The 17,847-nt window shown below is 38.2% G+C and overlaps 1 protein-coding gene across 8 annotated transcripts in view; it reads right to left on the reverse strand.

Annotated features, from left to right (window-relative positions):
- tenm3 (teneurin transmembrane protein 3) overlaps positions 1–17,847 on the reverse strand; it is a 580,699-nt gene that overhangs the window by 143,056 nt on the left and 419,796 nt on the right. For all 8 annotated transcript variants that reach the window (XM_031895448.1, XM_031895444.1, XM_031895443.1 and 5 more), the window contains one exon: positions 9,228–9,459. In XM_031895448.1, the coding sequence (XP_031751308.1) occupies positions 9,228–9,459 (232 nt within the window). The remainder of the gene's footprint in view (positions 1–9,227; positions 9,460–17,847) is intronic.

Below are 17,847 nucleotides of genomic sequence, written 5' to 3' on the forward strand. Positions count from 1 at the left end.
ATAAGTTATGGAGATCCAAATTACAGAAAGATCCCTTATCTCGAAAACCCCAGGTCCCGAGCATTCTGGATAAGAGATCCCATACCTGTACTTGTAAATAAGTTGAATCAGGTGGTCTTCATTATCTATTTTGTATGGCTATACAACTATTAGTGTTCAAATTCTACCTATTTCTGGCATGAAGCTAAAAATGCCAGGGTTGGTTGTCAAGGTCACTGACCCTAGTAGCCAACAATACAAATGTGAGTTTTCACTTGTATTTTTAGTATTATATTTAATTGCTTGTGTTTTTTTAGGCTCTCGTTAATGAACCTTTCATGTTGACTTCCAAACTGCTGCCTGGTTTCTAGGGTAATTATGCTCTAGCAACCAGATAGTGGTTTAAATCACAAGTTCTACCAGTATAGCACAAACATTCTGGCTACATCATACTGAATATTAATTATTACATGAACTACTCCTTCAAATAGAAAAATGCTGTGGAGAGAATTAATGGGGAAGTAAATTATGAAAATAAAGAGGATTAATGGAATAAGAGAGAGAAGAACGAAGAGAGAACACAAGAGAAAGGTAATTGCAGTTACCTTACTATATGTTTTTGGTACAGTATTATATATATATATATATATATATATATACACACAGCACTAGGTTTATGTTTATTGTTTATGTTTATGTGATGGGGTCGTTACAAATGCTGCCCCTCTCCTAGTAGGAGCAAATTGTTGGTTGCTGACATGGACACTACAGATCAAATGTTCAGTTAATGGCCTGTGTGGGACAAAAATTATGGCATTCCCAACTAATATCATATTGGCACTTGGTCAGATATCTCAAATTGCCCTTCTTTTTTTAAAAAAAGTGACATTTTAGATCACCCTCCCAACACACCTCCTACACATCCATTTACACCAAGACATGGCCTAATACCCACATACATGCTAATAAGCCCCATGCTTTTTTGCAGTCAAAATTGGAATTGGGAGATATACCCCACAACAGCTGGAGGATACCAAGCTTAATTCTCTGAGCTGCACTTTTTTGCAGGTCACCAACATTCCACAAGTGAACCCTTAATCCATCTCCAATAAACCCTAAATATGCGCTGAATTCCTGCATTGATAAATCACACCATCCTGTGACACTATGCTAGGAAGATGAATTACAAAAAAGTAAATCTAAATCTGATAAAGAAAGGAAAAATAAGCTTGTCCCAAAAGCATTTATATGAGAGAGGCAGGTAAATTCCTCATATATTCCTGGCACACACCCGCACATCATTAGATGTTATCACAGCTGTCAGCTATCGGCCAAATATGCCTAAAAACCCGCAGATGGTTATCCTACTGCAAGTGACATTTACAGGTTTTTTCTCTCTTCCAGGTAAAATGACAGCTCAGTGATAAGTCACCGTGGCCTAAAATTGGATTCATACAATTTCTCTGCTTAAGTAAAATATGAAAACAATAATTCACCATGGTGTGTGTTGGCACTAAACTTGCAGCGCAGATCCGAGAGACGCCCTGAACTGTAAATCCTGCAATGGTGGCACAGTGTCACTGCTATACTGGGGCCATTCTACAGTGGGTTAAAACTCAACATCTATTTCTATTCACAGTAAGGGTGTAAGGTACAAAACTTGTGCATTTGTCCCCAGTCACTTTCCAATGTGGACAGATCAGATTCTCACAACAGGTGTTGCCTTAAAGGGGACTTGTCACACACACATAAAAAGCTGTTTAATACAAATCCTTTGAAAACTAAACATGAAACCCAATTAAATCATCCATACCTGCTATAAATGTATTTAAAAATCTGAGCTGTCAATTATATATTGCCTGCCCCGCCTCTATGCCTCTGGCCTAGAGGCGGGGCAGGCAATATATGATTGACAGCTCAGATTTTTTAATTATAATTACTTTAACTTTTCATTCAGCACTTCCTAGATATCACCTAGATGGCAAATTCATAAGATTTTGGGGTGAAACAAAGCTTGTCTAAATAACAGTGTACACAAAATAGTGCCAGCCTGCTTGCTGTGACTGTAAATTCCAAGACTAAAGGGGAAAAAATTAAATAATTTATATAGTGTAAGTAAAGTTTATTTTGCTCAACTAACTTGAAAGAAAAGGATTTGGAATAATTTCTTAGGGTAACAGATCCCCTTTAATAAAGCCATGATTGTGTTGCCCACTTCCATTTGTGTAGGAGTCTGACACTTGGGAATTTTTTTCTAGTTGTGACATAATGAGTGGAATTGTCTCCGGTCAGTTCCCATTTTGGACTATATGGAAATCCACACAACTATTAAATGCTAACTGACCTCCCGCTGAGACGCTAAGATGCTATTTTTTTCATTAAACAATCTGATTAAAAAGCCTGATATCCATGCAAAGCAGTTTTGCATGAAATTAATAGACACGGTTAAGTCCATCCAACATCATTGGATTTCTAAGTAGCAAGGGTCATTCCATGGGACCTACACGGCTCATGAACCACACATAGATCACTTCGCTCATTTCAATTATTACCCCGAGATTCATCTGAAAGGGTGATCAAGTAATTTTGGATTTTGAAAAATCTCATTGACCTTAATTGACTTGTGGTTCAGTGCTTCTAATAAGGGCAAATGTGTCTGCCAAATGTTTCCCAGACTGCTAAGTGACCGGCACACTAAGCTCTAATGTTGAGATGCTTGTACCTACACCAACGTCTTACCTTCATGGTTACCTTTGTGGTTAGGTCATACTTGAATATGGATGTACGTCCCATAATAATATATGAAATAATACAAAAATGATAGACACAATGTAAATACAATAAAAATGCTTATTAAACAAATACAGGCATTAGATATAAATAAAGCACATTAATAATAACATATTGTTTATTCCTAGCACATGTAGGTCTTGCCTAATGAAAATCATTGTTTGGAAAATTATAATCAGCAATTATGGTTTTAAAATCATAAAACAAGGAAACTGCCACATGGAAAGTAATAAATTATAAATAATAAATTATTTCACTCATGTCACAGAAAGCAGTTTATTGTTAGTGCAGTTACAGTAAGTTCTTAAAGGGGCCCTGTACCCAAAACTACTACCTGTACCCAATTACATTTTTTTACAATAACTTTAAAACCATTGAATACTGGGCAGATTTGTATTTTCTTTCCTTATTCAAGGAATTTTTGATGGGGTGTAGGACCTCTTTAAAAAGTAACAAGAAGAATGAAGCACAAAAGATTCATTCTCTGTCTTTTATAAAAGAGACTGCTGCCATACTGCTTTTTTTCAACAGAGTTTAGAAACAGTGGTGTAACTATGGAGGAAGCAGAGTGAGCAGCTACAGGGGAGGGGGGGGCCTCAGGGCAACAGTAGAGCCATGATTTTTTGCACCTGAAGCTACATGCATGGGATGATGGGGCTTAGAAACATTTTAATGGGAGGGTGGGATGGGTGACAGGCCAAAGTTACACCACTGTTTAGAACTATCTACACAGAACTTAAACAGCATCCCAAGTGCTATGGCAGATACAGAGATCTTGATAAATGCTACATTCTTAAATGACCCGAGCCTTTGGATGCAGTATGGCAGGTCCCACCTCACAAATTCATTTTTGGTTTCCAGATATACACAGCCCGAATATTCACTCTTAACAAAAAACTAAGCCCTTGCACGTGATGCTTTAAATATACATGAGAATAAATAAGAGCTACAAACAGCAAGTATACTGCATATATTTCAGCCATTCTACTTTCTTCTAAATGTGGATAATTAACCTTTTTTCCCTGTAATAATATCAGTCTTTGGGATTTGTTTCTGCGTGACAATTGTCATTTTACAATGCTGTACAATTTGTTAGTGCTTTACAAATAAAAGGTACTGATAAAAAGTGCTGCTCTTTGCCCCAGCCAAAACACCTTATTGTCATTAAATGCTTGGGGCATATTTACTGACAGAAAAATGTTTTGAAAGCTTGTTAGTAAGTAACTACCAGGCATGCCTGCAGCAAAGCGAATTCTAGGCTGCCTATTGAAGTGCACTGCATGCCTCAGGTATTAAGTCTGCTCTTCTGCCTATAGTCACACAAGTGATGGCAGCCTGGGAAGCAGCTAGCAACATAATCAGGAACCGGGTGCTGAATACAGTCCGGAACACAATTGGGAATGCAGTTGGAATATAATTAGATAACACTAACTCTTTGTTATTCCAAACAAACTGAAACAAACACACTGAAATCTGCTGTATATATGGTTAATAATGCTCAGCAATTTTATGACCAATTAACTTAAACTATTCTGCATTCTTCCCTGTACAATGAAAAGGTTCTGTTTTTCCCATGTAGAGTCTGACACCCAGGAAAGTCCAATGTGAGTAACTGTAGTTAGATGAAGGAGATGCACACCTAAATCTTGCTGCCACTTAGCTAAAGGCAAATGTGAATGCATAAACCCCCTGGCCTCGGATGCGTAAAACGGATAACGTAACTGGTTATGTCCTATTGCTGCAATTTAGATAAGCAGCAACCTCTGCCGAGTGCTAGAAAATTGTGAAAATGACTGGTTGTAATGGAAATCCAGCACCATGGACAGCAACGGCAAGGCAACGCTGTCCAGATTTTAATGCAGATCCTATGTAGTCACTAAGGAATCAATTAAATGCCCCCCAATGTATTGCAATCTAAGGTCAGAGCAGCAAAGTTAAAGGTTAATATGCAATATTTCTCTTCTATAAACACTCCATGTTTAGTTTTACCTATGTTAAAATAAGCACAAATCTGCGTGAGCAACTGGGTAAGGAGCTTGGCTTCACTTTAGTACAGAAAAATGTGCTAAATACCAAGACACATATTTTTAATGAGATACAGGGACACTGCAAACAAAAAAAAAGTGCAACCCTTGCCCAAGGGCTAGCAATCCATAGCAAATCAAACAGCTGCTTGGTCAGTAATGGTTACTAGGCTGGGGCAGATTTTGTTGCTGCTATTACAGTACCCCTGGATAATCGTAATGGTGCAGAACGGCTTAGACACTTTGTTTACAGCTAACCACACTAGCACTATGCCATTTATTAAATTGCGACTAAAAGCATTTAATTATTTATTGTCTAGCCGGCTATACACCGCTGAAGAAACAATTTTGACCCACTGCTGCCTGAATTACACAGATCTAGTTGTCAAGGTCCAGAATAAAAATTCAAGGTCAGTTGAAAATCGAACATGGAAGGGTGATTCGATTCATTCTACCTTGAAGTAAATCACAAAGCCACCCAATGCTTCTCCCCCAATTCCATCGCTACAGGAAAACTGTACTGTTTTTTCATTCTCTATTAAGACCTATTGACTTGAGTTTCAACCTGGAAATTAATTTCTTCAAATGGGGAGCATTCCCTGTGTTTCATCACTGCTTCAATTAATAGGTCTTGGCCTGAATTACTGAAGTACCTTTTGCCTATTGTTTTAATTAGTTAATATGTTTTTAATTCTTGCTTGAAATAGGGCAATTTCTGAGAGTAAACTCCACTTCTTGTTGCAATGAGCACAATCAAAACAAATGACAACTTCATTGAGATGCCCTCTGTATAATGAGCTGTTTTTTTTTTATCTCAAAGCCTATCAGCCTGTATTTATTAAACAAATGATGACAAGAGGGGTATACTTCTCTGTTATATGGTCCTTCATGGTCACTGGGTTTACTTTATACCAATGCCAGCACAATTCACCTATGCTAAGCAAACTGATAGCATATACAATACAGTGTACAATCTATAAATCACAGGAGAAACATCAGCAGCAAATCAATATTAGCAGAATACTCATCTGTACGAAACACAGTTCAGCTATGGTATCCAAAGCAGGCATAAAGCCTTCTTGCTTCCTTTTACTGTTGTGAATTATATCTTCCTAAGCCTTTTTTATAGGAGATAAGCTGCCAATATTTTTATTTATCAAATCACAGCCCTAAGCCTAATCGTCATCATTGCCGGCCACGTTCGATCCGGTGCATCACCTGGAAATTCAGTCTTTTTAATTTAATTCAGAATGTGCAATGACAGCGGTGATTTACAGCACTGATTAATTGTTCAGTGAGTGCTAATTAAATGTGGACACTTAACAGTCTGCTAATGAGCTTCACAATAAATCTCTGTATACAATGTCATAACTGATGTGAAGAGGAATGGGATGTCCGTTTTTTTGACAGCTTCTTACTCTTAAAAGTCAGTTTAAATAAAAAGTAAAACAAACACAGCAGCTGAGTAATAAAAGTGCAGCTCCTAATTACCTAGCAAATCATTTACAGCTTAATATTCCATTGCTCAAATAATGGTCAGGATACAGACAGCCCCACTTACCGAGCCTGATAACTTTCCTTAGTGTAGAGAAATCAAGCATGTCTGTTGTAGTGAAGGTGGGTGCTATGTGGTGAGTACATTCTAGGGGTTTATGAACTATTACTTACTCTGGTAAAGTAGGACCCAGTCAGGAGTTCTGAAAATGCCCTCCATGGAGAAATGTGTGTGGTAGTTCTAGTGATTTGTTTCACTCTATGTATAAATGAACACACATACTGTGTTTCACCAAAGCAAATATACAAAACAGTAAGCCTTTACATCCCATCTGGCTATACTATTTCACATAAGGAGCAGCACTCCCACAACTGAATCACAGGGTAACTTGTACAAGTGCAACTGTTACTGGATGATTCTATGAATTCTGTGACTGCTCAGGTCTAACAGGCTAGGACTTCTGCATGGCCAAGCCTTTCTAGCAAACAGATTAAATATTAAATGTCTCCACAAATGCCTTTGTTATTGTCACTTGACAAGTTAATAAAACACTGCATTTCGGTAGCTTAAATTTCTGCATAATCAACGGAACACACTACGTCTTATGATTAGTACTAGAATTACTATAAGCACACAAACACAACAGAATTACACTACTAAATCCCCAGTGTGACTTAGCTAGCCTTGTAATCAAACAAATTCTATTTTATTTTCATCAAAAAGTGCGAACAGGCATTGGTTTATTTCTAAATGTACTCTCCCCCCATGGGACCTGCTGGGCAATGACAAATAATGATCTCCTGCCCCCAGAGATCTTCATTATACAGGTAATTAACTGAGAAGGGGGGGCTTGCTATCCTTCCACACTGACTGTAAGGAGTGCAGGAGGTTGCAATAAGTGAAAACTGACTTTCCTCAGTTGGAATCACATAAATTATAGTAATACCAGTAAAGGCAATTAAGAGGCTCGGGGCTGTATCACATACAGTCGTGGCATTTTTCTTCCAACAACTTGATATCAATGGAAACTGAAAAGCTCTCTCAGGCTGGCAATTCTTCTGTCCTTGCTATAAAAAAATCCATGCAGCTAGTTCTAAGTACTCATAAATCCCTATGTGGAGTTTACCCAAGAGACAGCGACTGAATTGAATGCTGGATGCTGCAAGTGGCTACATTATCATCATTCTAAATTGTAAGCCTGCAAGTTTTTTGGCCCTGGTACAGTAGGCTCCATATGCACACATGACTGACAGGAAAGATATTTGGAAGGAGATATAAGAAGAATACTTGGAAGGAGATATAAGAACCAGTTCATGCTGATTTTAAGAAATGAAGTTAATTCTTTGCAGTACTCATCAATACAGTTTAATACTTCCACCGAACAAACTTTCCGTCCTCCCTGAATCAGCACAGCCAGGCATAACCGCCTAATGTAGAACTCCACTGACTGCATTAACGCGCGGTCTCTCCGGGCATCGCTGCTGGATACAATGTGCTGATGGCCTACATACCGCTTACTCAACACATTTTCCATCACCTGGATTCATTTTAAAGTTTTAATGCATCATTTGCCTTTGGCTTTTGAAGAATGTTTTGAAGTGAGCAACGGTGTCTGTGATTAATGTTACTGTGGGGCCATGCAGATTTTATTTGGGATTTGATTTCAGAAATTGGACTGGAATGCAACAATCGTTTAAACCTGAATAGTTTCCTCTGCTAATCATGTTTAAACCAGGTACATTTTCATAAAAGGTTTTCAATCTATTCTTTAATAAATTATTGTTATTTCATAATAATAATAACAACAAATCATTCATATATTATTTACAGTTTTTTTAAACTGTTTATATTGTCAATATGTATTTAATTGTTAATATTTTTTTTAGAATGATGGTTTACTACTACTATAATGCATACGGTACATACTGGAATGTTATAACATCCTCCTTCCTTCTGGCTAGAACAAGGGTCAAGTGAAACAGACAATACGCTTACTAGTTTAGCTTTAATGATATTCAGTAGCAGGCAACCTTGCAGGCCAGAATTTTAAGTCAATGCAGTATCGTCCCTTTGCTGTGGCTGGTCAGCTTGTCGCAAATACATTCTGCACATATTTCCTGTCGTTCCTCCATTTGCAATTGGTGATTCTGCTAATTCTCTTGGCTTTTTGGCTGCTCTCAGCAGATGCATATTTTATTTTCCCCTTCATGCCACCTTTGGGGAGAACTGTTGGTTTACTGATGGCAATCTCTCAGCCGCTCCAGTACAAGCTTTGCAAAGGGCTGCTGACCCTGATGTGAATGAAACACTTCTGTATGCGCTGGCCTTATTAGCAGGTCTCCTATGGCTGGGAGGAAACTCTATTTACCCAAGCAATAAAACTGGAACACTGTATAAACCACCCCAGTGAGTTGCCGCTGTGTACACAAATTACCAGCAGGAACACATTTTGGTTTATTTATACATATGTCTAATGGACACCATTGAGTCAACACTGAATCCCAATTCATTCACACAGCAACGTGCTCTGTCTTTTGCATGTATCTGAGGAAATCACACAGATACCTATACCTACAGTGTCCAGGACATAATCTAGTTCAAAGAAAGCCATTCAATAAGGGTAACTAGAACAGGTACAACAATAACATCACTGGCTTTCTTTCCTGATTCTATCTGAAATCTATGCTTCATTTGTCTTAAAATAAAATACTTATTTTCAGCTCCCTACCTCTTAGCTCACTTGTAGCTATCACTGGAATTACAGTTCTTTTATGTACATTTCTCTTGCCATAATGATCTCATTTATTAGCCGAAGGTTTTTTTTACGTTTTTAATTTAAAATTGTGTTGCATTTTTTTAATGTTGTTTTTAACAGGGACCTGAGCAAACGAAGAACAAATTATTACAGGAGGCCTGATAGCCAATTTCAGTAGACCTACCTGCTCTCCAGTGGTACATTACTGCCAAGGACCCAGCTGTCCTGCAGCTGGACGGACTCAGGTGTGGTTTGCAGCTCGGCGGGCAATGCAGCCGGCGGGGCCGGACTTTGGTTCCTCCTATGTGTCAGGGAATTGCGGTTGAGAGATGTGACGGACGGCTGAGTGGGATGTTGCTTGTGAGAAGGCGGCAAAGGCTGCAGGGTTGACTGGCCTTGGCTGTTTGGCGATTGCTCTGGGAGGGCGAGAGGATATAAAAATAATTAATACCACGGTAATTAATTCATCTGCTGTTTTACAACAATAAAAAAATGCTTTTTACTAGAGGGTGTAACATGACATTCCCACAGAGATAAATTTACCTTGGGCACCCAACGCTCTAATTAACATTAAAACAGATGGTAAACTTGCTTTTGGTTTTATAGCCGAGTTTTCTAATTCAATTTGTATTAGCGCTTTTTACAAAGAGTATCTGACAGATCCCCACTGTGCTTTTAGAGATCAGTAACCTCTCTTAAAAAGGGGTAAAATGTCACGTCGAACATTCCAATTAAATGGGTGATTTCTTTGCACAGTTTCCCCAAACACACATGGAACTTTGATAATTGCTGAAGTGTATCCTTTCATTGTTATTTAACTGCAATCATCTCCAACAGGCAGCCTGCGTACCTGCTATAGGGCAAGTCTGTGCTCCTATCCCCTAATAGGTACACTAAGTATTATTTAGCAGAAGGTCACTCACTGAAACAGATGTTGCAGCACAGATATTTAACAGACTGAATCACATCTGATTACAACGTCAGAAGACTCATATACTTAATGACCGTTACATTCATTACAACACATGCAGAACAGATTTCCCGATTCCTCCCCAACCTATTGAGTACAAATGCGTGCCGGAGCAAATCAGAGTTGGCATTCCTAATCCTAACAATAAAGATTCCGAGAGATGTTTGCTGTAACTAAAAACCCAGGCATATGTTTTCATTCAATAGAATTATATCAATATTACTGTTTGCTAGAACTTCCATAAACACCACAAACAAAAACAATTCCTTAAAGTAAGGCCAAAGTTGGTTCTGTAATATACTGTAAAAAATATCAAACACTAATGCCAAGGGTCTTATAGCACTCAACCTTTGTACAGGTTACAAAAGAACCTGGGCTTTGAATATGATTAACACTTGAGGCCTTTTAAAAAAAGGTTTATAAACCCCTGTCCTAGAAGAACCATCACTCATAAGAACTGGGGAATAGACCAGAATCTTTACTATAGAGCAGACTTAGGTTGTCTTCTTGTGAGCTGATCAGGTTATACAGGTATGGGATCCATTATTCAGAAACTCCATATTATGTGAAGGTCTTCTCCCATAGAGTCCATATTAATCAAATAATATCAAATATTTCCTTTTCTTTGTAATTATAAAACAGTACCTTGTACTAGACCCAAACTGAGATGTAATTAATCCTATTGGGTGTATTTAATGTTTAAATGATTTTTAGTAGACAAAGTGTGGAGATCCAAATTACGGAAAGGCCCCTTATTAAGAAACCCCAGGCCCCACGCATTCTGGGTCCCATATCTGTATCACCAAATACCTGGGTGCAAAGTCAAAATCCCAGTGTGGGCCTAAATCATTACATTTAACCATCAAATTAGAAGTAGTGTGTAAAAAAATGCCTGAGGGGCTGCTACCATAGGCAGTAAGGGCTAAGACACATGGGTCGATTAGTCACAGCAACTAACTGCCTCGTGTATCTTCACCCTAACTATTTGTTGGGCTGATATGGACTGTTTGGGCCTCTGTGAATCCCAGTCCAGATCATATAATAGGGTACCCCTCTGTGCCACCCATGGCCTATTGTTCAGTGGTGCAGAAGGCAACCAGTGCTGTATTTGGGGAAGAAGCACGGGTCTTTATGATCCAAGCTGGACAACAGTGATATGCATTTAATTTGCTATATGCCAGGAGGGTGCAAAATAGCAACTAACATAATGGTTTTAACACTCCTGGCATATAGAAATTTGCACCTGATCCCTATTATTAATGCTTTCTGCACTGAAAGACACTGTGCTTCCCTTTTGAAAATAAAATGATACCTACTATTTAAATATTTATATTCTAGTATAAAATACAGTTAACTGTATTCCCACAGAAATGCTTGCACCTCAGGGTACAATGGAGTAATTATTGCCACTATTTGGTTTAGGGACAGGATACCCCACAAGCATGTCATTCTTTCAGAGAAATATATTTTAAATCGCTGTTAATGTCAAGACACATGTTATCATGTATAGTATTAGCAAGCACTGTGTATTAACAGTAAATGTTTAGGGTTATTTTGCCTCTTTTTGTCCTCGAGAGGCTTCCTGTGGATGGGTGGGTAGAAATGGCACATCAATTCATGCAAAAGTTATGAGTCAGGTGGATTTTACTGCAATTAATCAGTACTGCCTTTATCCACACCAGTGGGTGTCATTGTATTTGATTAGAATCACTGCTGAGGGCTTGAAGGCACATTTCAACAAGACAGTTACAAGGTAATTTAACCAGTCAGAGCAAGCACCCAATTAAAAGAAGTCTGTCTGAAGGAAACTGATCCGGCAGAAAAATCTGTTTAATGTACAGTATGAAACGGCGTTGTATCTGCCTCAACAGAAATGTAGTAACTGATCACTGACATTGGTAAAGTATCTGCAGATTGATATCTTCCTATAACCCCATCAAGAATGAAGAATTTCATTTCTCCAATGTTACCAACCATATACCTTAATGACAGGGTAATGGCACACTAGTATATTGCTTCTCATATTTCTCAGTCAATTTTGAGGGGGAAAGTGAACCACGTTATAAACAGAACAGAATAAAAAATAAATTATGAGGAGATATATGCATAGAACATTTCTTGTCTGCACCTTCACACTGACACATAGGGGCGCGGATTTATTGCTTGAACACCAGACAAGGCCAGTAACAACATCTATTTGCAATAATAAGGATTGCCAGTGCTTCTACTGTCTATGGAGTTTTGTCTTAACAGCTACTGAAATTAAAATGAACATTATATATATTAAAGCATATTTCATATGGACCTGCACCCAGGCTCCTGTGCCTTCCATAACGTGAGTGAGTGCAGGTTACTTTTAGACATATATATATATATATATATATATATATATATATATATATATATATATATATATATATATATATATATATGTATTGAATTAAACACCATTTTTTTGCTTCATACAAGTCCTGTAAGTGCGGTTTGTCTGTGTTACTAATAATGTTACGTTAACCATGCACCCAGGCAGTACCTGGAGTTCTCTGTGTGCATCATTTCTGGACTTATATATATATATATATATATATATCTATCCCTGCACCTTGGTTTTTGAATGTTCACCATATAAAGATAAAAGCTCATGAGATATTGGCTTCAGGCCATGTCCCCCAGGCACTGCAGTTATGTCTCTTCTCTATCTACTTTCCAGTAAGTAAGGATGACTGGGGTCTCTCTGTGAAATACTCATGGTTATTTGCTGGCGCACTGAAATTCATGCTCTTTTTCTTGGTGCATTTTCATACTATGACTCCAATATAGGCTGTATGTCTGGACAGAGGTTATCTTCAAGTTCTTTCGCATTTTGCTACATGCAGTAGGGCAGTGTAATGTGACAACAGATCTACAGTAACAGACAGGCCTCCCTGACTACTATTGGACTGCTCTTTTATTATAAATATGGCTTTTAGCTCATGAAATTCAATGCAATTGGTAGGCTGGACACATCACTGTGATTAGGGGAATAGTACTGCAACCAAAACCTTCTTGCTGAAAGTTTCTAGTAAAAATAAAAAAGTAATGTATCTTCACAGCTTAAATTCTTCACAACATATACAGCAATGGCTGATTTATTAGTTCCCCAACCCATCTGTCAGTACACTTATATCAAATAGACGGGCCATTTATAGATACATTATGGAGTATATTTATCAAATGGGTTCTCTTACATCCCATCAGCTGGCACTTTGTTTTACACCGTGGGGCAGCAAACAGTGAGTTATAGGAGACACTTTGATGAATCAGGATTTCAGAGTTTACACCCCACACACTGCTTTCACCTACATCTGCTAATAAGTGTTAGGTGTAATCAGTGTAATTGCAACGAAGCAATATTCCATCAACACTAAAAGAAAATTGAATTACATTTATTTTAAGCCCAGTGGCATACGTGGTGCTAAGTCACGGTTCATTTTCTAAGGGAAGGAACACAGCAAAACAACATCAACAAAAAATCCCACTACCTTTGTAGTCAATGGAAATTGTGCTACTTATGCCTTAAAGATAGATGCGTGCCTTTTTGTGCCATGCAATAATCAACTAGTACTATTCAATATACTGGAAAGAGATGATATATGCTTCTACTCATCAACTAAAAGTCTCCAATAGGGTACAGAAGGTACAGGATCAGTCACTCTAGGTGGGATACACCAAAAAAGGTATAATTCAAGTACAGTCTAGATAAATAATATAAAATAGCTTCAGGTTTCCTTTAAGAGTGGCTGCTTGCCAATGCCCTGAGAATTCAGTTGTTGTTTTGTGTAGGTGGCTGTACTCAAAAACCTCTGCTTGAATATTCGGGGGCGAATCACATCCTCCACCTGTGCTCTGTGACTCATAAAAACATGTCTGAGTATTCTAATCCCTTATGACAAATCCTAAAACTGCAAAAAAGCCTAATCACTGCAAAATATTTACCTGTGATCAGAGGCATGACTTACAGAAAAACACAGCAGCACTAGCAAAAAGGAGAATAAACCACTTACTCCCACAAAAGGCAGAATAAGGAAAAATGTATTTTTCAAGTCAAAACCACGAATTTCAAAAGAATTTCAAAGAATAAAAGATGAATTTTGTTTCTTTATGTGAGTTCCTGATTGGCAGCTCCAAGAAGCAGGGTCGCCAAAGGAAGCGGACAACTAAGGGGTAGTGAAACCATTTAGTTTGTTAGGAAAAAAAATAGAAATGTGGATTTCTTACAGGTATAGAGTACATTATGCATTTGTATCTTTCACTTAAACAGGTGGGCACTCAAGTCATTGGAATCTTATTGCTGGTGTAACAGTATGGCTCTGCTGGGAAGGCTGCAAAGATACATATGCACTAGGAGACAGGCTCACCTCCAAACCCAATAAGATGAAGAGCCAGTTTAAAGAAACCTCTGGTCTATGAATTTTTACCAGAGTGTTTCAAATTGAATGTGAAAATAACAGCAGAATAATTATCTGGAAGGTAATGCTCTCCATCCACTCACTATGAAGTAGCCTTGGCTTGTACCAAGAGCTGCTTTCTCTCCCTGCCTGTCTGTAATACATTCCCACTACAAGCTGTCAACCTCATAACAGAACACAAAATAAACAGCTATCTATAGTTCATGTTTTCTTTGCCAATGATTGTTCCCATTCCACCAATATCACTGTGCAAGTCTGATGTGGATTCCCTACAGAAGGTTAAAACTTACAGCATCTTAGCAGTTTGGTCAATCATTCCCGGTTAAAACCATTTTCTATTGAGAAATGAGTAATGGGGAGATTCAGTTTTGTGTCATATTAGCACCAGTGATTTTTCAAATGCCACACTGGTCTAGATTCAATCAGTGAAGGCTTTTCTCCTTGATACAGCACATAGTAAATGCAGCCCTCTGTTAAAGCCATGAACCAAGTGATCATCTGTACAGTTGGAGCTTATTATATACTCTGTTGGAGAAGTTTCAGCTAAAAGGGATGGGGTAGAAAGCAACAGTATAAAAGTCATATTTGGCTTCTGGAACATTTCTTATAAATAGTAACCATGTGCAGCTTATCTATATCTATATAACACCAGGAAATAAAAATTCCCAAATTGCAAACCAAGGGAAGCAGGGGGTGCAAGTGCAGCATTGGCTGTTCCCCTGGTGGGACCTGCTCAAGGCCTACATCACTGCAGCCAGAATTCTAACCGGAGCAACAAGAAACAAAGCGCTGCAGGGATCATAGCTAGGGAGGAATGAACTGCACACAAAAAAACATGGCGTACAGATTTAGGGGAGCCTTTTAGTTTCTTTCAGGGTTCCCTTGGTGTGTTGCTCCTAAACAAGCAATTGACTTTCACAGAGCTGTCAACTAACCCCATGTCATGAGGAAGATAATGATCCACTCCAGGTCTTTTAACACCTTTTTTCATGTTATCATTTAGTATAAGAGGAATTCAGGCCTAAAAATACAGGACTAGATCATTATCTTCCTCATGAAATGGGGTTGTTTCATTTCATCAAGTGAATTACACATTAATGTTATTGACACTGCATTTATTTTTAATTAAATGCTATTTAGGAGGCACCAATTGTTGCACTGGAATTTTGGTTTAAGAAAAAAACATTGTAATTTGCTGCCATTTTTGTAACAATGCCTTTAGTTTCATTAGGCAGGGTTTTTGGACCTGGTTTTTTTTCTGGACTCTTTTCTGTAGAAAAGAGATGAAAACGGCTGCACACAGAAGACGTAATAACTTCTCCAAAGAAACCATTTTACATGTGCAGGATAGGAAGATAATTTGTATGCCCATCAAAGGAATAATTATAATTAGGACGTTACTGGTACCTTATGATATGGTCGCTACTTCTATTAGAGGCCACAGTGAGGGGATGCCATCAAGCTCTGGGCATCAAACAATATGTGGGTTAAGGTTGCACGTACCCGGGGGTAAGCTTGAGAAAAGCAGGAGCCAAAATATTGTTGGTTGAACAAGGCGACCACCTTGTGTGAAGCAGTACAGCAGCCCTGTGTTTTACTCTATTAAAATAAAGAGAACTTTAGCTAAAGGAAAAACAGCTTTACAAAACTTACATGCAAGCCCTTTTTTCTTAAAAAAAGCCTGCAGTTAATCTGATTTTGGATAGAACTTTGCCTTTTAGACTTTGAAGCTTTGAAAAAGCTTAGCCCTGTAGTCTGAGCAAATCCATTTGATGAAGAGGTGTTCACTACACCTGCTGAAGACACCACTGGGAACCTGAAGGCGTATTCATAATAATGACTTCTAATGTTGGTCTACTAAAGCAGGTTCTCATACTCTCAATTCAGCAGATAGCTTCTAATGAATGTTCCATAATTATTGCAGAAGGCCAAATAATACTGTGCGTCTGCCAAGTCTCAGCGGCGAGAGTGCACCACGCAAACGAGAATAGTAACAGAAAATCTACAGGACACACTCGGCACAAACAAAAAATAATTCACTTACCTTTCATTGCACACACAAATAATTACTATAACATAAAACAAATATCAGGAATGAAATGACATAACAAAATGTGTACTGTAGGTGAGTGTGTAGCACTTTAATTAGAAAGGAGAGTTATACCTTTCATAATAAAATATTATAATAAATTTAAAAAAAATTCTTCTGCTTGGTCTTTACTGTTTTTACATGAGATTCTGAGATTTATAAAAGTTCTCACTTTGACTTACCTAAACATCTCAGGAGATAAGAGACCATTTAAACCAATGTGCACACTACGATTACCAGTGGACTACCTGGCAGACTTCTCAACTTGCATTAGTAAATGCTTAAATCTAATCCTATGAGAACCTTATGAAACTTGAGAACATGCTTTATTCTGTTGCGCATGGTTGACTCTGCAAGAAATGGAGTCCGTGGCTTCCATGCAGTGTAAGACTGGACCTCCTAGGGCCCACTAAAGAACCTGATATCTATGGCCCAATCCTACAAAATAATATAGATAGTGCTAAACATTCTAGACATTACTGTGATTAATGGAAATTGTCCTAGGCTGGGGCACCCTAGGGTCTGTGCCTACTGGAGGATCCTCTGATAAACTTCCCAGCCAGTCTGACCCTGTTTCCAGGGGAAGGACATAGGTTATAAATGGGTGTATGCCCTACTCAAGTACTTCTATTTTCAAAGGAACACAGAGAAGTTTCGAGTGCCAGCTATGATTAAGTGTGTTGCTTTCTTAGACATTTGAAACCAGTTGGAATACAACATTCCCTATATATATAATGTAACTGAGATGTATAGGACATGGGGCAATTGGATACTGAGTTTTCAGAAGAACATGGGATGGTTATGTGCAAACCTACAATGACTAAACTGTATGTTTTCCAGTATTTACTTTGAAATTGCGACTAAGATAGATGACTTTCGCTGACGATTCTTCGAATGTCACGTTGTCAGATTTCCCATCAGCAAGATGTTTTAAAGGCTTTTCGATTAATATTGCATGCTAGAACTGAAATTACATCCTTTGTCGTTTAGTTCCTAATGGTGCAAGTGATATCAATCAAGTGGTGTTTTATGAAGCGTGTGTGATTTTTATTGCAGGCTGTTCCTGCAAATTTTGCTCAGGTTTTCAAAGATGCCTTATACTTACAGTAACTTAAACCCACAATCATCAAATCTGAATAACAACCCAATTCCAACCACGGCCACTTGTTAATTATACAACACAAAAAAAAGATAGATGGATTGGCGAGTTACTGAAAACAAGCAGGGTTGGGACTGACCATGGTAAGGAGGGATGTAGTCTGGTTAGCTTGGGGGCATGGCCTACTATACCTGCTAT

This window comes from Xenopus tropicalis, chromosome 1 (genome assembly GCF_000004195.4).
Source record: "Xenopus tropicalis strain Nigerian chromosome 1, UCB_Xtro_10.0, whole genome shotgun sequence".
Taxonomy (NCBI): Eukaryota; Metazoa; Chordata; class Amphibia; order Anura; family Pipidae; genus Xenopus; species Xenopus tropicalis.